Source organism: Xiphias gladius, chromosome 1 (genome assembly GCF_016859285.1).
Source record: "Xiphias gladius isolate SHS-SW01 ecotype Sanya breed wild chromosome 1, ASM1685928v1, whole genome shotgun sequence".
NCBI lineage: Eukaryota > Metazoa > Chordata > Actinopteri > Istiophoriformes > Xiphiidae > Xiphias > Xiphias gladius.
Window position 1 is genome coordinate 26,221,212 of NC_053400.1, and position 26,273 is coordinate 26,247,484.

Sequence of the window (26,273 nt, forward strand, 5' to 3'; positions counted from 1 at the left end):
ATCAAAACACTAACTGCCAATTGTCACACATGCCAGTAAAAAATGTTCCCCTTATTTAGTGACTGTTACATACCTATGTGCATGAACTATTATTTTTTTGTACTTTTTTGCACTTTGTACTTGCTCTTTAGAATAAGCCTAGCTGCTTAACAGTCATTAACAATGTATACTTCACTGTAGGAAATAAATTTCAGCTGGTTAGTATGGAGAAGAATGAACGTCTCAAGATATAATAACTTTGAATTTTGCAGTCAGTACAGGTTAAACCACAGGGGATGTACAAATGACAAGAACAGCTGATCTGAATGCTGTATTTTTAAAAATTTTAATGTTTTTGTTTTGTTGAGACATGCTGGTTCAAATATGGTATTTCTAGATGGCAGCTAATGTCCTGACTGCATTATACTGTGAGGTGTTTGTGTTTTTGGAATCTAGTAAAACAGCACCACAAAGTACAATAAATTACTCTATCATAGCTGGAACCACCACCTGTCTGACACAGTATCCAGAAGCATTCTAAGCTTTACAAAGCTGGTATTAATAACAGGTCTGCTGGAAAGGATTTTATTACATTGTCATTTATCCCTGTTTTGGGTTGACCAACCTAACTGCAGCGCAGATCTTTCTGCAAAAGGTTTAAAATATCACAGTTAGCTTTGTTGTCCTGTGTAAGAGTCCTAATTTCCTTTTCTATTTAATTCCCACCATTTGTATTAATGTTCCTAATGTTATAATCTGTCAATCAATCAAGGTAGGAAATGAAATGATATTGTACTTGCATCATCAGGTGCTATTTTTTCTGAACGTTGCATTAACAAGTCTGAATTTGTCCTGGTACCTTCTCCACCATTTTCCGCAGAGTGTTGATGTTGCGTATCCACCAACCCACTCCAACAGCTCTGAGCTCAGACCATTGTGGGTCGCCTCTCTGCATGGCTGGAATCATGTTCAGCAGCTCCTCTTCTGCTTCCGAGTGGAAGGCCCATGCAAAGTGGCATGTTGATAGGCCTGGCACGGCGACAGATGGACAGAGAGGGAGAAGGAGAGAGCTGATGTTTGAAGTTCAAGATTAAATGCACTGCAAATCTAAATTCCATAACCACAAGATCTGACAATGTAGTGGAACCACTGTCATACACAACAATATTTCATATGTCACAACAGCAGTATAATGAGCAGTGTGTTTTACCCTGGTGGAGCAGCTGCATGCGGTAGAGGGGGGGCAGAGAGGTGAGCAGGCAAGTATGAAGACGCATGGCCAGCAGGTACCTCAGTCCACACTCATCGAGAGCCTCACCACCTGTACAAACACATCACCAGGGAACTGTCAGCTTTGTCACTGTTATTCGACAGATCACTCTATTAAATGGCCGCCAGAAAACATGGCCCTTTAAAACTCCGGTATCACTTGAGTTCATGCAATCCTGACAGAGACTGTGTCTCTTGTCCCTGAACCTTTTTACCCTCGCTGTGCTTACTCAACCCTGGAACAACCTGCTAATGTCTTCCTCTCAAAAGACTAAATAAATAGGTTGGAAAATTGGAGAAAAAAGACAAAGATAATGGAAAAAGTGCAGTGTCTGTTTATACACAGTTCAAAAGGAACAGTATAAGCACTGTTGTTTATGTTAATAAAGATTTGATGGCTGGAGATTAACTATATCCAGGAACACACAATCAAGAAAAATTATGCTTAGGTTTTATATCTGTAACCTTTAGTCAACTTTAATACAATATTATCTCTTACCAAGGGTAAAAGTTAATGGACTGGTAGACATTAAGACAGTCAACACGCCAAATTACAATACAAGCTCATTCTGCAGGTATGGTTGTATCTTGTATCTTACTGTAGATACAAAATAAGGCAATACTTTATTCACACATAAAGGAAAAATTCTCTTTTCCCCCTGGCGATCAGAGCATAGGGACAGTCATAGAATAAAGACCCTGGAGCTGGTCAGTGTCTTGCTCGAGTACACTTCACTGAGCAGGATGCTCGTAGAAGAAAGAACTTGAATAAATCAATTCAGTGACTCTAAATGTAACAGCTTGGATTGCCACAGGTGATTCACGTTGATGTGAGCATAAAAATCAGCACTTAAAAATGGCAAAATACCTCAAACTAAAATGTTTAAGATTAAGTTATGTGGACACTAGAAAAAGGAGAAGAGGCCAGCTGACCAAGATATTTTGTTAGGTCACCAAATAAAATACTGACTTACTCTATGATATATAATTTACTGTAAACATCACAAATATGACCTTAACCTATACATGCAAACATATATACTGACCTGTGTACTGTTGATCAGTGGAGCTGGTGACCTCAGCACTGGTGGTTGCAACAGTGTCAGCCAAGGCCACCAAGAACATCTGCTCTAGTCTGGTCAGCCCTGGTAGGCTAGAGTGCATGAGGTGACTGGACAATACCTAGACACACAACGGAAGAATGTGTGTAAAGGCGAGCGACGAGAAACTTGGAGCAACAGACTGAAAGGTATGCAATGATGATGTACTGATGGATGTGAGCCATTAATGTAAATTTTGTTTAATGTTACCCTGCTTTAATATTAACCTATTATTACTTTGCATTTGCAAAAACTATGCAATAATAAACATGTCCTCATTGAGCCTCATTGAAAGAATATTTCTCTAATATAATTTGGTTATTATGTGCAGATTAGCCTCTTATTGCCATGTTATTACTATCATGTTTCCGCCCCATTATTACCCTTACAGAAATGACATATAAAAAGATTACCACAATACTGTCATTGCTGTTAACAAGATATTAGTTGGTTATAATCTAATTGTGCTGTTATTACTTTGGTATCATGACATCATTAACCTGTTATTGCCACACTATTAACTCTTTATTAACCACTTAATTCCAAAACAAATGAGGAATGCAAAGAACATTTATTTTTGTGTTTTATCTTAAATAGCCCACAGTGCAATTTCACTTTTTTTAAAAAATGAGAAATGGGAGTCTAAAGCAATACCTGAGCATGCTCTGGTCCAAAGTATGTGGGTCCATATTGAGAGAGGTTGATAACTCGAGACTTCTTCTCTGGTTTGTCGGTGGCAAAGTTCACAAAGTCATCTGTGGTAACTGTTGGCACCTGTTAACACAGGAAGAGAGGAGTTTAAAGTATCTGTGGCCACAGCTTTAAGAAAAAAAACAATCGAAGCTCTCTTAACTACCTACCTGGAAAAGGTCAGCATACTGGTCCTCTGCGGACTTCTGAGCTCCCTCACCATCGGCCACCTTAGTTCCCTTAGCAGCCTCTTCTGCTCCCTTGTATGAGGTGTCTACGTCAGCCAACATGAGCGCGTAAAGGGGCAAGGGAGGGATGGAGTTGATCTCTGTGTAGTCGCGGCCCCCGTCGCGGCCAGCCACAATAGTGTCTTTTGCTGTGCTGCCAGTCACACTGATGGTTCGGGACAGATGTCTCCTGGCTCCGCCCTCACCTGCCTCCACATCCCTCACCACAGCAACCTCCCCGGCAATACACTTTACCAGGTGAGCGAGGATGGCCTGATACATAGAAGAGAAATTGATTATACAGTGTATACAACAATGTGGATTAGATGAGCTAAATCGTCACATGTCCTAAATTATATTATCTGTCTGTGGGCATCTGTCTTTTTGGTTAGTCTAATCCAATTTTTGAGTCACTGAATGAGGTAGACACAGACTCACCTTGGCACGGCGAACTTTGCCTAGGTCCATGAGTTCCAGTAGCTGGGTTGGATGGTACTGGGGTAGAGTTGGGGACAGGGAGTGAGCTGCCTCAAACAGTCCCCCTTCCTGAAGTCCTGCTGGGGCACGAAGGGCCTCATCCACTGCAGCACTCCCTTCAAACACACTCTTAGACCTGGCTCTCCCTTCAAAGACTGAGGAGGGACCTGTGGTCTGACCTCCAGCAATGTCTGCAGATGACAGGTTGCCCTCCTCTGCCTCACCAGGCTTCTTGTCCTGATGCCACTGGGCATACACATGCATTTCACAGTCCATGCCCACCACCAGGATGCCGTCCCTCACCCAGGACAGGGAGACTGGCAGAGATGGTGTGCCGTCCACGGAGGAAAGGAGGTACACAGACCGAAGCAGGATCCAGCGTGAACGAATCCCCTGTTTGATACTGCCCCCTAGAGGAAGGGTGATGACAGCCACCCCCTCTTTGCTGCTTGTCTGCTCATTGACCATGCCAGAGATACGGCCATACATGAGAATGTTGGATCCAACCCCCACAGTGAGGATGTGAGATCCATCCTCCTTTGACAGCCAGTCCAGATGCACATAGTGCTTAATGTTGGGGGAGCTATGGTCTCTGCTCATGTACAGGTCAGACCTAGCATGGAAAATATTATTATTAACTTAAGACACCCATCGAGATAAACATACAGTGGCAGAGAGAATAAGATACAAACACCTAAGCAGTGCCCTCCTTACCTGCTGTAGACAAAGAGGTTTGAGTCCACACTGACTCTTGGATCCAGGGTTGACGAGGGCCTGGCAAAGTCGTCCAGGTGAAGTGTTTGCTCTAAAACCCACTCTGAGCCACCAGTAGACTCACACTCATAGATAGACACATGCATAGAGAAGTCCTCTCCAGAACCCTGCAGCTGCACACAAGAGGGACATTTACTTAAAAAGTCTAATTTCTCAGAATATGTCAAATCTGAAGATAGTGTAGACACTGTGAAGAAGTCAACCAGGAATGTGGGCTCATTAAATTAACTCATCAGTGCCCGCACAGACCTTTACCCTGCATTACATCCCACACTGGAAACCCAGATTCTTAAGCCAGACTGCTCTGCATAAACCTCAGCTCAGTTCAATGACTTTCAGGTCCACATAATTCAAATATAGAATAGCTATATGAAATGGAATTGGATCCTCAGATCGTCAGGTTTTATCACTTCCTTTATCACTTCCAAATGACTGTTGACAGATTCCAAACACGCTGCACTGTACAACGTGCATAATGCATATGTTTATCTAATCTAGTTCCTCCCTCACCATTCTCCACTTTACATAAATATGTATTCATATGCTGATGTATGGCATTGTTGTTTTTACATTTTTATTTTCAACCTCAAGGTGACCGCCTCACTTAAATGAATTCCCACAATGATATAGATTTTTAACACAATTCAAAGAAAATGCCATTACAAAGCTAAATTCTAATTTCCTACCTGTCCTTGTTGTGGCTGTTTAAAGGCCACAGCCAGCCTGCCGATGTAGGAGCAGGACACAGCTACAGGCCTCCCTGACACACACACAGCACTGTTGTTGTCTTCCTCCTCATTCATCAGAGCCCAAGGCTCCCAGCGGTATGCCCGGTTGTCATGCTCATGCTCACCATACCCGTCATCACCCTCCACAGCACATCGCCAGAACCGCACGCGAGAGTCAGAGCAGGTTGTAACAATCAGGTACGGAGCCAGGCACACAGGGTAGATAGAGGAGGAACTTAGATGACCTAGCAGAAAGTGGAGGCAGTAAGAAAACTGAGAACATTTCAAATGGGTTTTTGCAGGGCATGTAAACATATTCTACGATTTCTTGCACTGATCTGATTTCTTGGTTTCTTGCTTTCTACATAACGTGACAAGTAGATTATTCAGGTCTTTCTTGTGATCTGCCTGACTTGACTTAAATATGGAAACCAAAGAAATAACTTTCAGATTTCTTATTTCATTGCTAAACTAACTGTCAGCATACCCTAAAATAAATGTAGATCTTTTGGGACTATGTCACTTAGTCAACTTTGGAAAAAAAGGGGGTTGTACACATTCCTTTTAATTTGGCAACAACAATGCGGTGAGAGTCATATGAGTGATAACTGTGTGACCATCCCAACCTGCAGAGGGGGTGGCCCTGGTAACCTCCACCCCATGGGGCAGGTCAAGCCGTTTGCTGTACACCAGCTTGGAGCTGAGGATGAGTTTGCTCGCTGATTGCAAGTTGGCTGTAGAGGCAGACCTTGGCAGGGGTCTGATAGGAGAGGTCTCCGGAGACGAGTCGGCATTCACAACTTGATTGGGAACCATTAGCTGGCTCTGGAAGCTATAATCTGGGCTCGGCTCATCTGGACACAGAGATGCAGGATTATTACAGCTGGCCTACACCTCAGTAGAAGCAGTTGGATGTAGATAAAAAGGTAGGCTTCACATTTAAACTTCATGTTTTCATGCTTAAAATATCCAGAATACTTAAAACTATGGCAAGAAATGCTCAGCTAAGTGTACCCTACACTTACCAACACAAGCCTGCACAGACTTGAGATGCAGGTGCCACATCTGCAAGACAGAGTTCCTGTTGAGATCCTTTTCTATCACAACCAGGAAGAACTTCTCAGAGAATGGGGCAGGTTGATAATCTGGATATAGTAAAATTACATTGTTATCTTCTTCTAATGACAATCAGGTTTAAAAAATTATTAGGAAACACATATATACAGAGTTTTAATATAACAGTGTGCTATACCTTCACCAGATGGAAAGGCCGGTGTGTATGCTTCTGATTCTTTCTGAGGCTTGTAACCTAAAATGAAGTCCTCTTGGAAGACATGCAGCAGCTGGGTGTTGGAGCCACACTGGATGCACATGGACATAGCATCAAACAGGTTACTATGTCTATTGATCCGAAGTTTTTAGGGCTTCAAGCTGAGTTAGGTGTAAAAAAATCACAGAGCAGCTCCTAACCTGGTTTGTGATGATGTCCAACTCTATGATACATCCAGGTCTGGCAGTAGACTGCTGGCTGACAATGTTGAACACTTCGCCCACCAGTTTCTAAACAGAGACACATATGAAAAATGGCAACCTATCCATTTAGTTTACTGCATTTGAAAGCACTAATGTGATGAAAAATAAAAAATTATGATTTTGAGTATAGAGCAATGAAGGCTGGTGGTTGTTATGAAGCAAGAGAGAGAAAATTAGCTTTATGAAGAACATTGCCACCAATGAATTTGAGATCTGTATGCCTGATGTAGACACTGTATTATTGCTTAGTGTTTTGGTAACATTAATAAATAAAAGCTGCCCTATATCCAAAACGTTATATCTGTGAATGATGTGGTATCGGATTTGTGATGTTTCATGATTGATGTACACTCATCAGCCCCTACAGTAGCCCATAAGACTGCTTTGGACTCCATTCTTGGTCCTATGTGAAATAGTTTAAAGAGATAGAATTTACCGAAAAGAGACTCTAAACACAGATTATCACATCCAAATGTTTTTTTTTGTGTGTGTCCACTCACAGATGTTTCAGGATCGGACAGCTCATCCAGTAGTTTTCTGGCATCCACCACAGCTTGGTAGAGACGCAGGTTTTTACCATCTGATGCCACAAAGCAGGCACTGGCACTGTTACAATAAGTTCCTGAGGGACACAACACAAAGTTCATAGGAAAATCATGAAGTGCTAAAGAAGGTACTATTACTATGTGGTCTACAACACAGATTGATCCAAAGAGAAAAAAAAAATCATTAAAAAATTTGATTGTTTTTATACAAAGTGGAATAATCATAATCTGAGCCACGTGCCTCAAAGACATTTTAAAACGTGAAAAGAATTACTTAAATAATTAAGTTCCTTTCTCAGTCAACAGAGAACCATGATATACAGAAACTAGATCCATGTTGGATCTTCATTGGAAAAGATATATTGTTGCTTTCAAGGCACAGTCAGTCAGAAAATATGTTTACATTCTGGTAGGCAATAATGAGGCATGATATATGTAACTTTTTATTACCAATCTGGCTTTGCTTGACTACTGCATAGTGTTGGAGGTATGCACTGCAGTGGCCTGAATGCCATTACATACTTTGCATACTTTTGTAACAGTTTTTTCTTGACTAATAGTGAACCAGATATCAAGTTGCTCAATAAGCAAACGCGGAAGCTCAGATATTTAAGCAAAAGTGAAACTTCCACTTTTATAAGTGATAATTATTTACTCATAACAAAAATATTTCTGCAGGGTCACTCATCATCAAGGTTAAAATTTATATCTATAATAAAAATGTATGGTGTGTTTACCAAGCACAGAGCTGGGTACTAGTGTGGGTAGCCAAGCAACATTGCTGAAAGCAGAGGTGTGCAGAGAGTTGATACGGGCCAGTTCAGAGACCCCTCCAGTGCAGGACAGGGGTCCAATGTGATCCACCCTCCACAAGATCAGCTCACTGTAGATGGCATTGGGGTCATGGAAGGTCCTTGTAGCTGCATTACGAAGCTGCTTCCTGCTAATGCAAAAATAACACATTGTCAAAACTCATCGGTTGCATTTCAACCATAGGCTCCTTGCCAATTTTTTCTACTCCTAATCTCTCTCTTACGCAAGAAAGAGTGTTGTGTTGTGTGTATCACGTAATTTACAGAGTATTCAGTGACTGGACAGTTGGTTCTGATGTAGCTGATGTACTACAGATGAGGAAATAGTTAACTTTGTTGTTGTAAAGTTTGTTTCCCCAAGTAATGAATAGCTTCACTGCTATCATTTTTTAAACGTTATTGAAACTGTTTTATTTCAACAGAGGCACTCAAGCTGAAAAGGCTGAATAGTATTGCAGTCCTGTATCTACGCTGGAAGCAAGTAGTTAACAACTTTGTGCTTCTGTTTTTGTGGGCATTAAAAAGAGCATGACTGGCTCTGGCCTGGTTGACGCTTGAATTGCGTTGGAGGACATTTGCATTAACATGAACCTTTCTCATCCTTCCCCTGTAGTACCAATGAGCTACAGAGACAAAGACGCTCAGCAGCACTGCAGGGGCAAGTAAACGGGCAACTTTAGGGGGCCAGGGCTGCAATGCAAGGTCCCAATCACAATGAACAGCAGCTTATCGCTTTCAAAACTTGTGAGTCTGTATGTGTGAACGGCCTTTCTCTGCCTTCCCTCTGCTTTATACCTGGGAAGTCCCTTTGGTAGGGGAAAGGTTGGAGGCTGCTCTCCCTCAAGGCTGCCAGGGGCCGAGGGAGGTGTGAGCAGGGCGTTATGGTGAGAGGAGGTCAGCAGCAGTGGCAGCACTGTGTGGCAGGCTTGGTCATTCAGATGGAAGCGGTGGCCACAGTATCGGAACTTGTGAGATACAGTCAGTACGTTGGAGAAGGCAGAGCGCTCGGCAAATGTGACTGCCCACTGCAGACAGAAGGTACCAAAAAATTTTACTGAGGGATAGGAAGGCTGAATACACACAATTATAAACACAATTCATTAATCTGGTTATAACATGAAATTATGGTGTTGATGTGAAATTTTAGAATGTTAAAGGAATGCATTAGGTTTGTGGAACACCTTGGGCAACAGTGATCATTTATGAAAACATGCACGCATTGGTCCCTGGCAGAAAAAAAAAAATTGCATCCTAAACTCTCAACTTTGTTTCTAACAATCCATTACCTGGTTGAGAGATCCATCTACGTGCTTGGAGACCATCATGACAGCAGGACTAATACCAGGGCGAGGCATGGGAGGGGGGGCCAGGGCGGGCGAACCCAGGCAGGCAGAGGCTGAAGCAGAGTGGGAGACACGTTGGACCATCCTCCCTTGCTCCCCAGCCGCGCCACTCTCACCCTCAGTCAAAGTGCAGGCGTACATCAGGATGTTTTTACTAAGTGAGTTGGCATCACCTGTAGGAAAAGCCACTGGAATACGGGAGGAGAAGGAAACCTGGTGGGAGAATTGGAGGGAAATAAAAACCATTAGGAACACAGGCACATGTTCTTCACAGTCCTTTGCCCTATAGAGACCGAATAAACTGTTTAAACCTGTATGATCTCAGCTCTCTAGTTCATCAGTAGCAACTAAATTGTCAACACACTGTTTGGCTTGCGGTTTATGCTCACAAAGTACTTTATCACTGAAGTTCATGCAAAGTAAAATGCTGTGTGAACTTATTTGCAGAGGTGTCCGAGCAGATCTTATCAGGGCCGATATGGGCATATTTAAAGGAATCGGTATCAGCTAAAGTAAAGTCTGTTTTAGAGCCAGGCTCTACAGCATGAAAAATCATTAGGGCGCCCCACTGAGGGGATCTTGAGTTCAGACAGAGGAGGGAAAAATACACAGATTCACTAAACTGTGTTGCCAATGAATCAGTCACTGAGTGTTTCTGTAGTGCCAGCTACTCTCTAGCTTTGCTGCTGATCATGTCACATCAATTCCAAGAGTCACATTCTCCCAATTAAACTTTTATATCAGTCTTAGATAAGGCTGGAGGAGTGCTGAGTCACCTTACATTTTAGACAAAGATAAACAGCTGAACTGCTGCCACTGTGGCTGGATGAGTGATTGCACGAGTAAGTAATTCACTATTGAATTTAAAGCAAAATAGTTACTAATTAGGAAAAACGCTTCTCACTTGCCGGTGGAAATTACAAGCATGACGCGATGACGTTTTTTCTTGCTTTTGATTTTCTGCTCACCTGCACCTGTCTGAAGATGCCCTGGTTGAATTCATCCAAGTACTTCACATGCCAAACTAGAAAAGATCCATCGGTAGGGTGTATGGTGAAAAGCATGTCTGGGCTCTTGTTCCACTCTGTGGTCAGAGTTTCCATCTTCCTTTCCAGTAGCATGGAGGGCAAAGGCATACTGGAGCTGGATCCTGGGGAAGATGCTTTGGTGCTTCCCTGCTCCCCTGGCTCACCCTCTTCGCCGTGCTCTGAGGAGGCTTTGTCTGATATGTCATCAAGGTCTAGGAAGCCAGAAAACAGTATGTTTTTACTACATGACGTTGCTTCTAAGCCGGTGTGTTTTAAGGAATGAGTGTTGGCCTGGTCTTGGGTCATACCAAAGTCAAACTTCATAGGGGACCCTTCGGGGTCCAGGGGGTCCTCAGCAGTCTGGTCCAGCTGCTGTTCAGAGAACTTACGGAGCTGCAGCATAAAGAGGTCCATTGAGGAAGTGAAGCTAAGGTCCTTATTATTGAGCCAGTGAACCACGAAGCCTCCGCCACCAGTGCCATCGTCTGAGTTGAACACTGCAGAGTCAGCCAGCACTGATGGGATATCTAACAGAGGAAGAGGGAGGTAGGAGAAGGAAAAGATATTTGGATAAAAGTAGTGAGAAAAAGGGTGAATAAAATATTACTCAGGCTTAGACTAGTTTCACAATTGAATTGAATGTGTTTCTCACAGATGTGATTCATTTATTTCTAGTCATAGAAGCAATTTCTGCTGCATCACTCTGTTGCACAACGTGCATTATATGCAAAACAAATTCTGTTTTGTTTAGCTGTCTACAAGTTTTTGCAATGAAGTCATTTCATTAATTAATTAAGTTTTATAACAAAAAAACTGTAAGACACTCTAAAACTATGATAAGCCATAATCATGTCAATCTTAAAATGACCACTATACAGGTTTCCGCAAATAAATAATACCTCTGTGTTTAACACATTTTGCAGCAACATAAATGTATTAGGGTTTTTGTAAAATGTCACTACTACAGAAGAAGTCATTAAAAACATGGACATTATGGAGCACCCTTATACAGTACGGTCAATAATACAACTATGTATGAATCTATGGTGAAGAAATATAGAAATGCTTCTGAGCCAGTTCCAACAGAGACAGCCTACCTGTGTTGGGGTTAATACTGGCTGAGATATGGAAGTGACACAGGGCATTGGCATGATGAGCGATGTGGCGGTGAGTGTGTGCGTCCTGTGTGCTAAGCTGAGAGGGCAGCAGCTCACTGTGTGCCACCAGAGCAGAGGACCGTCGCCTGCCCCGGCGCAGATGCTTCAGGTGGTGGATTGACTAATCAAGCAAAGCACAGGAATAAAACACAGAGAACAAGTTTTTGTTATTCCTTATCGGAGATAGTGTATATTTTACATTTTCTTTCAGATTTATTTCCGATCAGATCTGACTGAGTGAGTAAGGAAGTGCACCTCCAAAGCATGCTGGATCTTGTCCTTATTGCCTGCCAGGCTTGGCAGGCTAGAGCTGAAGGACTGTGTGTTCTCAGAGATCTGTCCCCCAAGCAGGCTGTCTTCTGGTAGCAGGGTCTCAGACCACAACCTACACACACCATCCTCACAGGATGTCAGCAACACATTGCACACCGAACCCCTAGAAAACAGCAGGAGAAAGCAACAGTCTCACACAATCAGTAATTACTTTACTTTCGATCAATCTGTCCAACATTTTTCCCCTAAAATATTCAGTAAAAATACATTACAGCATATTATTGAAAAAATAATCCTAAAAAAAGCTCAGTGTCCATATACTTCTAAAAATACATGGCAGTGCATGACTCGTTGGACAAGATGAGAATTGTCACATGACGTTGATTGACATTGATATAGTTGTGTTTGCTTTCTTACTTGGGCATGTACTTGCTGGTCTTCCTCCAGGACATACCAGTGACCGAGCGAGGATGGGCCAGGTAAACAAAGGAGAAGTGTACAGGAAGAGGCTTTTTATCGGAGGGGTCCTGGACCACCACAGCAGAACGCCAGCCCGTGGTGGGATACCACACCTTAAGTAAACAGTCATCCTGCGTATGCACACACACGTGAGCATACATTATATACAAACATAACCAATGGCCTTACAATTTCAAAAACTGTTCAGTAAACAACAATTTGCAGTTTTGCAACGTGTTTACATGAATCTTGTACCTTCCCAACTGTTGCAAAGTACTCCCCATCAGGAGACCACTTGGCAATGTGAACAGATGCAGCAGTCCTAAGTGAAACACAAGCATAAACAATTATATCAGCTATATTCACTTCTTCATAGGAAACTCTCCTATGTGTGGTTTTGTGCATGACTTACTGCTGGTAATTTCAGAGATTGCGCTTCCCTGTTCTATTGGCTTTCCTGGGAATGCACATGTGTCATCAGATGACAATTACTAATAGGGTATTACACGTCTATGTCTGTTTACATAGCTTAAAGCACAAGCCTCGGACTCAAAAGAGTGGCTTACGACAACACATGCAAACCTTTCATGTGAGGCTGTGTGCAGACGTGTTGGATAACCAGTAAATGTCTATAACTTTTTATGAGTCAAAATTATGTAATTCCACAACCTTCAAGAGGAAAAATTAAAGTTCATATTTTGTCTGCACAGGGCAGGGACTAACTCTTAATCGCATGACGGGAAAAAATAAAAACATCTGCTGTAAGAAAAAGAAAAAAAATTGCCCTCTCTACTTTCAACTAGCAAAAGTGAAAAAAAAAATAGAAACAGTACATGGGAAAATACAATCCCTCTCAATTTTCAATCAAAAAACTGACAGTAAACTTTGTTATCTTTAAAGATCACTAATTTGTTTTTCACTTAAAATTAGCTATGACAAGCTTAGCCACAGAAAGCTTTTATTGACAACAGAACAATAGTCGAGAGAGAAAGAAATAAAGATAATGAAAACACATAGGTCTAATCAATTTACTGGTTAGCTAGTCAAGATATTTACATATTTGCTTCATCAATAGACAGCAATAAGGGACCATTTATTTCAAAAGCAGCTGTTTTTCCCTATAACAATACTTGGCTTTCTACCAAATTATGTTTGGTTTTTGATTCTGCTGCTCATATAATGTACATAACCTTGAAGCAGCAAGGTTTTTTTCTACATGTCATCGTTGCCAGATGCTTTTACAGTATGTAAAAAAGCATAAACGTACTTGCACTGCCAGATACAGTTCCAATCATTTAGGACAGGGTGGGGCTTGTCCTCAGTCATCTGCCCATCCTCCTCTTCTATCAGGGCATCTGCCAGTGGAGGAGCCCACAGCTGGAGCCGTTCAGTTGCTGCCAGGATACGGTTCCCTGAGGACACAAAAACACTATGTTACACATCCCACGTCCCACGTTCACTACTACAGTACAGAGAGCCACATGCACACATTGAGTCTTACATAATGCACTTGTCATTCCAGACAGACCAAAGGGGGCTGTGAGTAGGAGCTGTGTGTAGAGTGGATTCATTTGGTCAGACAGTAAGTTAAACACAGAAAGCGCGGGCATACCTTGTGGGTCCCAGGCGAGGTTGTAGGTAATGGCATCGAGGAAGAACTGTCCTGTCTTTTGCCACTGATAGTTAAGCTGCTGTTAGTGACAGAAAAGCAACACAAACCATGCAATGTTTAATGGCACACAACTGTGATTAAACTCACTAGATATTGATTTAAACCACTACATACAGCACGTCTAAATTACTGACATTCATGCTCACCTTATGGCGTTTGTTTGGGTTGGTGGAAAGAGGTTCAAAGATGCAGACTGTGTTTCCGTAGGATGCAGCAATCTAAAAATAAAGAGCTGTGTTCATCATTACATTACTCACCCCATCAGTGCTTCTGCACAGTCATTCCCACAGGAGGGGGGTAGGTGGGGAGTGGTGGGAAAGCAGGACAGCAAGGAGAGGAGAGCATGGCCGTACAAGACAGGAGCCAACGCAGGGCTAACTGTACTTATTAATGCTAAGCGTAACCGAATGTCTTCCGGCTACACGGAAAGATGAAAACTGTGAGTGGGAGCGTGTTTGCGTGTGCAGTCAACACTTACCCTGCCAAGCTGGTGGGAGCACTCCACACAGCCCACCTGTATGTTTCCATTCTGAGCTCCAGGGATGATCTGCACACACTCAAAGTCACTAGCCAAGATTACCACATCACACCCTGAGCCATAGGCCTAAAAAAAACAAAAAAACAGAAAAAAAAAACAATTGGCACATCAGGAGGAAAGCAGATCGAGCCACAATAAACAAATTAAATCAAACAACTCAACATGGTAAATATCACTGCAAAATGCCTTAATGCTTTCAATAATATTTTTGGATAACATATAAGCTCATTTATTAATAACCTTCATATTTCATATATTCAACTGCTTTACAGATTTGTCAGTATGTTTCGTACGTGTTTAAATTTTCAAATAAATTGGATATACAATATCCACTATATTGTTGGCAGGTTGTGGTGGTAAAACTAGGACAGAAACCACATGAAAGAACAATATAACTAATGTAAGATGCTGTTTTACAGATCCACTGCCTGTTTAATGCCCAAACTAATGGGCAGACCTGTTTTAAGATTTGGATTAAGGGCAGGAAGGTAAATTGATACAATGGTGGTTGCTGGCAGTTGGCAGCCATGTGCAGAATGGCAGCAGTGACAACAGCACCTGGGAGACAGGCAAGCTGGCTTTGAAGCAACAGTACAGTCAGGATGACAGCTTGTGTCTTTCATTATTCACGAGAATAGGAGGAGAGGCTGGGAACCACTGGGGCACATAACAGGACAACATTACAGCGAGTGCTATAATATTAAGTGACAGATGGGGAGGAAGTTATAGTGAAGACTGTCATAGGATTATACAGTACTTCATATACTATAACATTATATGTGCGAGACAGGTAGGAAGAGAAGTGAGGGAGATGTGGTCTGTGGTCTTTACTATTACTACTGCATTTGCTCCTGCACATTACAGCTGGAATTAAAAGCGGTCACCGTCACGCACTGTCCACACACACACACACACACACACACACACACACACACACACCCGCACACACACACACACACACACACACACACACCCACACACACACACACACACACACACACACACACACACACAGAATGCATCAGGAGAATGTGTGAGCCCATTCTACTCCCTTTGTAATTTGTAGCTGGTAGGACCTTGAGCCAGGCTGATAAGCTTGAGTGTATCTGCCTTATATTGAATGACCTTTCATCATTGTTTATGTCTTTTGGATTGGGCTTGTGTGTGTCCTGTATTTCTTTCACTATCCACAAATTCACACACAAACACACACAGACAGAAAAAGGTACTGAGGGATAGCAATACAAAGTAGGATGATTCATTAGTAGTAGCAGCACAATATTGATACATACCATCAGCAACCTTGACATAACTTAATATATACAGATGGGAGACTGGGAGGTGTAAATAAACAGTCAAGACTAAAATGACATTAGTGTATTCATCAGCTAAGAAATTTTGAATCAGTTAATAGATCAATTGTTTTTATGTTGTTTGTTTGGGTCTTTTAATAAGGAATGAGATATTCAACATTCATTACCAGAAAAAATATCATCTCATCTCTCTTTCTCTCTACCAGAAACAGTGCACTTTTTAAAATAAATAAGAGATTTTAAGAGTTCTGTCAACATGATTGTGTTCATATGATGAGGGGCAATAATATGGCAGAAACAGATTTTTGAAGTAAATCACTTAAGAGACCAGAAACCATTAGAAAGTCATTAGTCAGCTAAGAAGTTATTTCAATCAAACGCAGCCCTTCAAAAAAATAAAATGAAGACACTGAGGTCTGCTGGACACCCATTGTAATCCATTTAATGTTTAGCTATCTGTTAGGATGTTATCTGATTCAGCAAAAGACATCATTATGAGTCTACTGATTCTTTCTATGAATGTACTTGGATTTATACCCAAGTATTTGTAGCTTAGAAATACAGTGAGTTAATGAGTGCAACCCTGAAGCAGCAAGGTTTCCTCCCTGCCAGTCCAGAATGTTGCTGCCTTTGGATAAATATTTCCTCTGTAAGACATTAACAATGACAAAGCAACTACATCTAAGGTGAGCAGAGAAACAACGAAATGCAATTGAATTGTTATGTAAAAAGTTAACTGTATCTATTTAAGTACTGTCTATTGGAGACATGTTTTGCATTTTGCTTAAATTACTTTTTACATGGCACTTTGTTGGAAGCATGCTATTATTCTATATAAATATCTTCAAAAGTTTATTGATATCTCAATACTGAATTTTCAAGTTAGCCAGAGATATATTATGTGAGAGAAAGGATATGAATAATACTGCCCAATTCTGGAAAAACCCCTTTGTCATTCTTTAATAACCTCAGGCAGCAAACTTAATTTTTAGTCTAATGTAAAACGCCAAGTGCTTGCTCATGGGGGAATGCTGGATCTGTAAGTAATACTGTAAAGACTACGGTCTAGACCTGCTCTATATGAAAAGTGCCCTGATTTGGCAATATGTAAATAAAACTTACTTGACTTTTATAGACTTGGCATGTTTATAATACTGAAGAGAAGTAAGATTCTGTCTAGTTAAGATTGTCTGAAATGCTATTTGGATAATGGTAACCACTATGAGGAAGGGAGGTAGCTGCTGTCAATGTGGGAAATGTATTTTAGAAGAAAAGTCTGAATGTAGTCATGTGCTGTGGTAATGAAAGTAGATAAGAGGAAATGAGAGAGAGATCACTTCTGCCTTAACTCCATCAAATGCACTTACTCCCCTTGCCTAACGCAATCATGTGCACATATTACACAGTGACAGCTGCTACCATGTGTAACATTTTCATGTTTGTGCTAGCTAGCTGGCTTTGAGCTGTAGTCAAAAGCCTTAGCTGCAAATACTTTAAAACATGAATTGCTTAGTTCTGATGTGTAGTAACCTGGTCTTTCTGTAAATCTGTATTAAGACATTATCTCTGGCAAAGCATATAGCACAGACCTGTACTTTGATCCCACTGTCTATAGTCAAAATATATGGGCCTTGTTATTCTCTGCAGCATGAATGCAACAAAGCAACGGGCAATAACAGCCAAATGACACCAGGTCTGGCTTTGATATGTTTCCATTTTGTCTGTTGGTCATAGCATATCCAACTGTCCCATGTAGCCAGCTAGACTGGCTGCATTTGCAGTAACTCAATGAAGCTCAAAACACAGGCAAGGAAGGTAATGTTCTGTTTGTTTTCTATCTATAATTCTCACAAATTACACTTATTTGAAATTTTGTGGACAATTTACTAACCCATGCTAAGGAACAAGTCAGCAGTTTTTGGCACGGATCTGGAGCAAATAACCATGTCATCATTTATAAAGCACATTACATTTTGGCTTATAGCTCTTGAACTTTGAGACACAGAAGCAATTTTTTTTTTCCTCAGTTCCTTGGTTTCATACTAGATTGCACTCATTTCGTCCAGATTTCCTATCGTTTTGAATTTTAGTAAATAATTGAGTATGTGTGTGTTTGCGCGTGTGTGTGTGTTTGTGTGTGTGTGTATGAGTGTGTGTCAGGTTCTGGCCTAGGAGCCCTAGGGGTCAGTGTGAGTGTAACTGCATTGGACATGATTTCTAGTGTTCTTCAAATACCCTCTCAGACACAGAAAGAAAACACCCAGGCACAGAAACTGGGTCCCTCTGGCAACGTGCAAGGTTTCAGCTCCACAACCAGCTCTGTCCTATGTTGTTGAGCATGACCCTTGGTAAAAAGTCCGTCTGTTTACATTCAAACAGCCTTGATCTGGGGTCAGTATAAGGGGAGTGGGTGACAACTCCTCTCTATAGTTTTAACAGAGATGAACAGAACAATAAATTACTACACCACATTCTAATGGACTGAGGGAATCAGAAAGTAAGGAGGGGTGTCTGTGTTTCTGGAAAAACGAAAATAAATAAATAGAATAAAACAACGCCACCTCACTAAAAGGCAGTAGGAGCAGACCAAGCCCAGATTTGGCAGCCATTAGACATGCTCAAAGTGTTCTCAGCATGAGGGAATGGTAGCGTGCAACATCGCTGGTAAAGAAATTACTGTGAGCCTGCACTGGCAGAATTTAACTGATGCAGTCACATTGCTTTTGGTATGAACTAGGGTCTTAAACTTAAGACTATCCCTTCTGATTTCCTATGTAGTAGTAGCATATTTACTGACCTTTAGCCTTGGCTATTGAGGGTTTCAGTCATCCAGTCATCCAGTCATCATCATTCATCATCTGCTCTCATTACAAGGGCTGATTCAGGATGCTACGCTTTACGCTACTTTAACTTCAACCTATCTATCTCATGCAAAAGAGCCAAAACATTTGTTGGGGTAAAGAACTATTGTGCACTTTTTCCTACATGCCATCACAAAAGAAACCATAATATTATAGGTTCTTATCATGTCTCACTTCACTAAATGGAATACTGACTGGGATTTGGGGTGCTGTCATCTTGAGGCACGAAGAGAAATGTTAGTAAGTTGCCAGACCTCGGACAGTCAAGGACTATATAGAGCCCAAAGGTATCAACACATAACAGACACAGAATTTGGTTCAAGGTATAATTTTTTTTTGGATCAGCACTTGTACAAATACATGGAGTCTACATGACTGATGGGTCTTGAATGACCTCCCCCATATAACTGATAAAGGGCCAAAAAAAAAACCCAAAACGTTAGTTTATTCTATTTCACTAAACCCAGAATAATGGCAGATGGCACAGTTCTTTCTAATGTTTTTAATGTTTCGCCACCAAAACACTGCCATTCAGCCCGCTAGCTCATGTATCCATATATGGCTCTCTACGTCATGGCTGGCGCAGCTGATGCTGGGATGACAGCGAGCTAATGATCCGTGAGGAGGATTTAACGCCAAACGGTAGCAAGCTTAGCTAATTCTGCAATCGCACAAAACGCACAGCTTTTTTTTTTCATCCTGTTGTGGTACGCAATTTTGTCAAAGTCCCAGGCATAGTCACCTGTAGTGTGCACGGCAAAAATTTCTTCGGAGCGTGTCCCACTGCAAATATCTGGCAATAATGTTATGGCTACGCAAAGGGATTCCCTTGCAGTAATTGTAACGTTACGAGATGCAGCTAAAGGTCATCTCAGTGGCTAGCGTAAACTGTTTTGGAGCGATAAACAATATAACGTTACTGTGAGAGAGCAAAAACTGACATCACAGTTGAGCGTCTACCTGGGGGTGTTAGCCTGTCGATGTCTGATTCACTGTCAAGGCAAATGAGACAGGGGCTCGTGGTAAGGATGCCCCGAGTAGTCTCGACTCACTGTTTGTGAATCTGTCGGTGCGGCAGTTTGGCTAGCACACTACCCGGCTAGCCAGTGCTTTAGCTCGCTAGCCAGCCCGTTTACAGCCAATATAACGCTAGCTAGCTAACTATCCAGCTAGCTAGTCAGTCGTTAGCTTCAATTGGTGTCATCTTGAGTAAATAATATCAAAATAAAACCTCACCGTGAAAGGAATGTCATTCACGCTTCCCACCGAATAGCAGCAATCTCCAGGGTTTACAGCTCCCGTCAGCACCTGATGCAGATGCATTTTCCTTGTATTTTAACAGCAGATGGGGTGTTTTTTTTAATTATTTATAACGAGTCCACCCTTTCGGTTTCTCCGTCTAGCAACGACCGGGGATTCCATCAGTAGCGTTAACGTTGTCCTCGGCTTGGCAGTGTCGTCTTCCTCCACAGACGGAGGGTTTGCGGAGAATTTGTGCTCGACCCGTAAAAATGTAACTTCACCTGGCCCTGTCATCGATTTTAAACATGTAAAACTGGCCGGCCGTCGCCTCTCACTGTCAACACCATCCCCACGATTAATCGTGAGAGCCGAGGCAGCAGGATCTCTGCAGCGAACCTGACATGCGCGTTCACGGCGTTCTCCAGGCACGACTGAATTATAGTAGATCATCGGAATCTAGATCGGGGAATATAAATTCCTGTATTTGACCCCGTGCTCCATTGGGCTTATTGCTGAATAAAAATATGCTTCAGTTTACGTTGTCGCATCTGTTATTTAGGATGACTTAAAATATCTTTCAGTGATGTGCCGTGCTTCTTTCTTGGACACCGCAAAGCCGTTCTAGCACTGCAATTTCTACGTTTACGGTGCACCAGTTTGTAAAGCTAGCACCCCTCTGTCGACATTCATTGATCATAAATGTTGGGTCTGGGGATAAACCCAAACTGAGAGGCGAATAATTTTGTCCGTGACCGAAAATAAATTAGAGAGTTTCAAGTTACATGTTCACGCGAAAATGTCAATTCCCTCCATGCCAGCAATTCTTCAATCACTTTTTTTTTTTTTTTTTTATAATTATTACATGTAGAAATCAAACAATCTTTTGATTAATCACTTACTTGATCAACAGAAATAATCAACTATTATAAATAAATGTATAGGTTAAGTAACTTTTTTTGGGCACAAAATGCCAGAAGTTGATGGTTCCAGCTTTTCAAATGTGAGATTTTGCAGCACTTCCTTGTCCAACATTATAGTACATTTAATATTTTTGGCTTTTGGGCTGTTGGGCTGTTGGTCAGATAAGCAATCTGGAAAATGTGATGGCATTTTTGCAGTCTTTTCTGGTGTTTTGTAGAACAAACAACAAATAGCCAGTTTAATCGTACATTACAGTAATCCTTAGTTGCAGCCCTAATGGGCATGTTTTTTGACATGTTATTATTGTGCTCAGACGGCAGAGTGTATGTAATCTGAGTTTAAAATTGAGCACTTTAAAGGGAATCTCCACCAATTTTACACATCAAAGTCTGCTTACAGGTCTTGGGCAAGAACACTGCATATGTGACTAAAGCATAAAGCAGAAAGCCTTTTGTGACTCCAGAGGGAGGAGAATAACAAAAATTTGTGGTGATGGAAGGAGGTGAGTGTACCAGATTTCTGTAGCCTGCTCCTCGTGTCAGCTTGAGGCCAGTGGCTCGAAGTTTAGACAAAGAAGAAGAATGCATGGGATAAAAAATAAAGAAAGAAAATATCTAGTTCTTTGATACGTTTTTAAACTGTTCATTGTGAGTCTGGCAATGTTATTACTTAAATCGGTTTAGTGCTCTTTAAAAAAAAAAAGATTGTTTTTTTAAAAATGTCATTGGCGAGTGTCCTGCCATTTCGTTGCTCATCCCTCATGGGATTATGGGACACCCTAAAACACCATGAAATGTGATAAATACTGTGACAATAATGTCCGCTACTGTTTTTGCAATTTTACAGAGAAGAGAGACTGAGTGAGAACAAGACCTGGCTTAGCTTCATCGTAACTGTCCCTCATCTCCTTATCTACTCTCATTCATCTCACTGATGAGATTTGATGGAGCACATCACCATAATAATGTTTATCCCCTTTCCCTTTTGTACCCCCTCTTACATATCCATTGTCAGACTCCCTCCTTCATTGTTTCCAGATAAGTGATGAGAGGACTGATAGGGATGCATGGTGGGTGATATACGACCAACCATCATGGCTCTGGCCTAGTTATTTAAGCCACACTGACATCATCAGGCAGGGCCTGCCTGCCAGCCAACATGACACACAGGACAACAGAACAGAAAATTATGAGGCAGTAGCCGAGAGAGAATGTGACACATACACGTAAACAGTGTCAACAACAATGGCCCAGTACAGTCATCACGTAGCATGTGTAATATTGCGTCTGTCCGTTTAGCATTTACTGACTACCGTTTTTTGAACTGCAAGTGTCAGACTTTACAGCTGTTCTGTAATCATAGACTGGCTGCACTGACAAGTGAAAATACTATCCGTACGATCTGTACAGATAGGGTGGGTGGGGGTGGGGGTATACAGTACACAGGCTCAAGATCATACAAGATGTCATTTTTAAATATGTAAGTAATCACTATCACAAAATAACTTAAAAACCAATGTAAAAGTTACAAAGTGCAACCAGGATGTGCCAGCCCTTTGTAAGCCATTATTAATGAGCAGCCGGGATGAGTATGCAGCACAATGTAACTCAGATAACCATTCGGTAAATTGAAAGTCAGAGCCAGAAATCTGCCTCTTTCAGCTCCTTTGTCTTTGGCTAATTTTAAAGGGCAGACTGCTGTGAGGGCATGTGAGTAAGACTGAGTGCATCTCTCCTCACTGAAGTCTTTACTTTGAAGCACCTCTCTCTGGCTGAAAAAAATAATCTAGCTAATATATCTCAAATGTATTTAAGACCGTTTGGTACTGCTGACCCTTTTCATCAACCCAGAGGGAAATTGATGTTTCCCAGTAAGTTTATTAATGTATGCCTATCCATACTGATTATTTCTGAGATGATGGAAGACACCCACTATTTATTATTAAGAAACAGGTTATTCATCTCTTAAGTACCAATGGTATCGTGCAGTTGTCAAAGAGTGCTGAGGTCAGTACAGAGAGGACAGAGCTAACAAAGAAGTATATACTGTAAGGGTGGTCTATTGCTATAGTACAGCTAACCTGTGAAGAGAACAGTGTAATTAGGGTGGGAAATGAGGCTCATGCAAGTGTTTGTACAGTCAGAGAAAGGCAGAGATGGTGGACACCTTAAATAATAGCCACTGTATGTCTTGGATATTGCAGTAGGGTTGGAAGAAGGTTGATGCAGTGTTTGCAGTCCCTGTGGTGTCATTGGGAGACAGAGCCTTGATCTAACAGAATAAAATACATTATAGATTTTCTCATTTCATGGATGGCTGCTAGCTGGAGGAAGCTCCAGTGTAGCCCTGAGGTACAAGACATTCTGCTCCCCAGGACAAAAATGTAATTTAGCTTCTTCACAATCCTAAGTGGCTAAATCAGTGCATACTGTAGAACTGTAATGAATCCTGATGTATCAGTATTTACAGTATGAACGCCTTAGTTTTTGTGTCAAAGCAGAACACATATACAGGGATAAGTAAAAGCTTGAGCACGGTAGTGTCTTGTGTCTTCGCATTAAATGAAGAAAAGTGAATCTGACATTTCAGTCAGACTTTGATGAAAACTAACTCATCTGTTTGAAACGCCATTCATGCTGGCCTGTGTGATGTGAGTGATTACTGGTATTTGCTTTTTGCTTTGTTCCTATTTCAAAAGAAGTGGGCCTTGATGAGCAGGCAACATAGAATAACTAAAATAAATAAAGCAGGCTCATAATAGGCCTCTCAAGTGTTCATCCATCCACCTTATTCATGAACAGATGTGTAGTACATGCCTCCGGGCTCAAACCATGCTGCATGCGGTCTCTGTGTCTCTAGCTTTATCTGCATTCCCCTATTTCACAAAGCTGATTGTATTCAACTGTAACAAATAATACTAATGATGACTACTTCCTTGATGAATTGACTGCACAAATAAATAAAATATGTGAATAAGTTAAAAAGGCACAATCCACGATATACATGTAAAAACATCCACCAACAAACATTTAAAACACAGGATTTGAAGTGGTTTTCTTATGCAATAACGTCATAACTACTGAGTAACTGAAGTTTTATAATGATGGTACACGTCTGTTTACATCAATAGAATTCTTAAACACATGAGTAAAACAGGCTAGTTTTTTGCCAACTATAAAGAGCTGCATATTACACAAAATTCTTATTTGCCATTCTTTTCAGTCTTTAAGTCAAACTGTTCAGTTAAAAACGGTGTTTTGCCTCAAAAACAACATGCTTAAATGAGAGAATGTAAGTAAAACATTTCATGACAGCATCAATAAAACTTCTGAACAGTTTTATTGAGGCACAGAGATTGCCCTTAAACTTCGATTCAAGGTCAGACCCTTTTTAAAGCCTGTAATGAGAATTTACCACTTTGTCCTGTAGTTTGTGTCATGCAGACAGAAAGCTGTGGTCAGGGGCAAGGTCTATTCCTGATGAGGCTAATATCAAGTTAAAAAATGGCTTCCAATTTTTTTTAACCTTGTTAGCTTTTTGTGTGTGTGAAAGAATATGAAAACAGCAGTGTCACTGACATAGGTCAGTAAATGACATCAGATGTATACATTTTGAGTCACATGCTTAGACTAACGCACATTGGTCTTTCAAAATAACATGTCAATCATACTCAAAAATCCCACTGTATTATGATGACAGTCTGTTTCGGAAATACTTGAATTTTGAACTGTATAGAAACCAGCAAAAAGAAAAGTCAAATTTGACTATTTTCTCACAACTAAAACTGGCAAAAATATGATCAGTTTTGTCTTCTTTACTAGACTAATATAATGACATATTTTATAGCATACAACTGCTTTTGCACTTTCCCCTACTGCAGAATGCTGCTGTGCGAATTTGAACTCCTACATGTTACACGACACACATTGCTCCAGTGCTTGCCGCACTTCACTGCTTAACCCACTGAGAGGAGAATTGGGTTTAAACAATCTTCTGTGCAAATCTAAAGGGCTGCAGGGGTGGGAATTTTCCTGTATCTCAGAGCAAAAATGTCCCATTTCTTCAGCTTCATCCACAGCATCCTGTGACAGCTTTTTGTGACTAAAGGTGACCATCATGTTTGCTATTGTTGTTGCAAATCTCTGTCGTTACAAACTGAAGACATCCAGGTCAGGGTTGCTCCAGCGGCCTAATTGTTAAGCAACAACAACCACATAACTGTAATGTCCATAGTTCGACTCCTGGCGAGGGGATTTTTGTTGCATGTCATACCACTCTATATCTCCATGTTACCGTTCTGTTACCATCTGTACACTGACTGTCAAATAGAGGCACCTTGTAAATGTTGTCTTGAGGAGAGTTTATGTCATTAACGACATGGTTTTTTAATTCTTGATGTTAATTGACCTGGTTATTTCACCCAGTTTTATATAGAGGGTTGATCATTCATTCATATTTAATAAGAAAATATTTTCTTTGGAATTTTATACGCTGTCTCAGAAAGGGGTGAAAATCTTGTCTGAATCATCTTCAGCCTCAGTATGTGGTAACAGTACCACTTCATAAGACAAAAACTGCTCTAACTAGATGGTAGCCAGGGCCTCTTAATGGATGGTTGCTAATGCATCATTAGCATCATGCTCATTTTTTCTTTCATGGAGAAAAAAGTACAGATGCTTATTATACTGAGTATAATTATCCCTCCTCCCTCTTTCGGCCTCAGTAATTTCTTCCTCCACATTATTTGATTTTGGTGTTTTTTTTTTTTTTACCTCACACACCTTCACTATTATACAGTAAGTCTCATCTGTTCACACTTTCTATTACCTCTTCCTCCTCTATCTCTGTCTTGCACACACTGCAGTCCTGCTCAGACTCTCAGAGATTTGTGTCTGCAGAGATACTGAAGATTGATGACAGCTATTCCACGGCATTGTCTCCGTCTTTGACACGTCCCTTCTTTTCCTTTTCTCTCTACACTCTTGTCGCTTTCCCCTCCTTTTCCCTCGCTGAAGAAGGTCAGCCTCTCTTACTGTGGTTAAACTAGTCCATCTGTCTCTCCTTCTTTCCTGTCCAGCCAGCCTTGGGCTAACTGATGAATCTTTCACACCTGCAGTTGTTTCAGGGATGATTCACTGCCACTGCTGATATGTGTGTGTATGAATTATTTCCTTTCTTATTGAGGGGTTCGGACTCCTATTCAGGTCTTTGCCTGTGCTCAATAATGCAATTTAATTGTGTGTGTGTGTGTATGTGTGGGTGCGCTCACATGAGTCCATTTGTGTTTGTGTAGCGAAGTTTCCTCTATCCCTTTTGTGCTGTAACATGATTA

The 26,273-nt window shown here is 41.2% G+C and overlaps 1 protein-coding gene across 4 annotated transcripts in view; it reads right to left on the reverse strand.

The window, feature by feature from the left end:
- dmxl2 (Dmx-like 2) overlaps nucleotides 1-20,406 on the reverse strand; it is a 39,220-nt gene extending 18,814 nt beyond the window's left edge. For 2 of the 4 annotated variants that reach the window (XM_040124429.1, XM_040124404.1), the window contains exons 1-27: nucleotides 20,015-20,406; nucleotides 14,545-14,670; nucleotides 14,213-14,284; nucleotides 14,007-14,085; nucleotides 13,662-13,806; nucleotides 12,650-12,716; nucleotides 12,353-12,525; nucleotides 11,918-12,098; nucleotides 11,603-11,783; nucleotides 10,814-11,032; nucleotides 10,446-10,717; nucleotides 9,421-9,690; nucleotides 8,930-9,159; nucleotides 8,060-8,265; nucleotides 7,278-7,399; nucleotides 6,715-6,804; nucleotides 6,497-6,605; nucleotides 6,270-6,389; nucleotides 5,871-6,098; nucleotides 5,203-5,489; nucleotides 4,457-4,629; nucleotides 3,704-4,355; nucleotides 3,209-3,538; nucleotides 3,003-3,122; nucleotides 2,295-2,430; nucleotides 1,190-1,300; nucleotides 839-1,008 (exon numbers count right to left, since the gene is read on the reverse strand). In XM_040124429.1, the coding sequence (XP_039980363.1) occupies nucleotides 839-1,008; nucleotides 1,190-1,300; nucleotides 2,295-2,430; nucleotides 3,003-3,122; nucleotides 3,209-3,538; nucleotides 3,704-4,355; nucleotides 4,457-4,629; nucleotides 5,203-5,489; nucleotides 5,871-6,098; nucleotides 6,270-6,389; nucleotides 6,497-6,605; nucleotides 6,715-6,804; nucleotides 7,278-7,399; nucleotides 8,060-8,265; nucleotides 8,930-9,159; nucleotides 9,421-9,690; nucleotides 10,446-10,717; nucleotides 10,814-11,032; nucleotides 11,603-11,783; nucleotides 11,918-12,098; nucleotides 12,353-12,525; nucleotides 12,650-12,716; nucleotides 13,662-13,806; nucleotides 14,007-14,085; nucleotides 14,213-14,284; nucleotides 14,545-14,670; nucleotides 20,015-20,101 (4,956 nt within the window). In that variant the 5' untranslated portion in view covers nucleotides 20,102-20,406. The remainder of the gene's footprint in view (nucleotides 1-838; nucleotides 1,009-1,189; nucleotides 1,301-2,294; nucleotides 2,431-3,002; nucleotides 3,123-3,208; nucleotides 3,539-3,703; nucleotides 4,356-4,456; nucleotides 4,630-5,202; nucleotides 5,490-5,870; nucleotides 6,099-6,269; nucleotides 6,390-6,496; nucleotides 6,606-6,714; nucleotides 6,805-7,277; nucleotides 7,400-8,059; nucleotides 8,266-8,929; nucleotides 9,160-9,420; nucleotides 9,691-10,445; nucleotides 10,718-10,813; nucleotides 11,033-11,602; nucleotides 11,784-11,917; nucleotides 12,099-12,352; nucleotides 12,526-12,649; nucleotides 12,717-13,661; nucleotides 13,807-14,006; nucleotides 14,086-14,212; nucleotides 14,285-14,544; nucleotides 14,671-20,014) is intronic. The other 2 variants (XM_040124420.1, XM_040124414.1) reach the window with 2 other exon arrangements.
- Nucleotides 20,407-26,273: the final 5,867 nt, after the last annotated feature.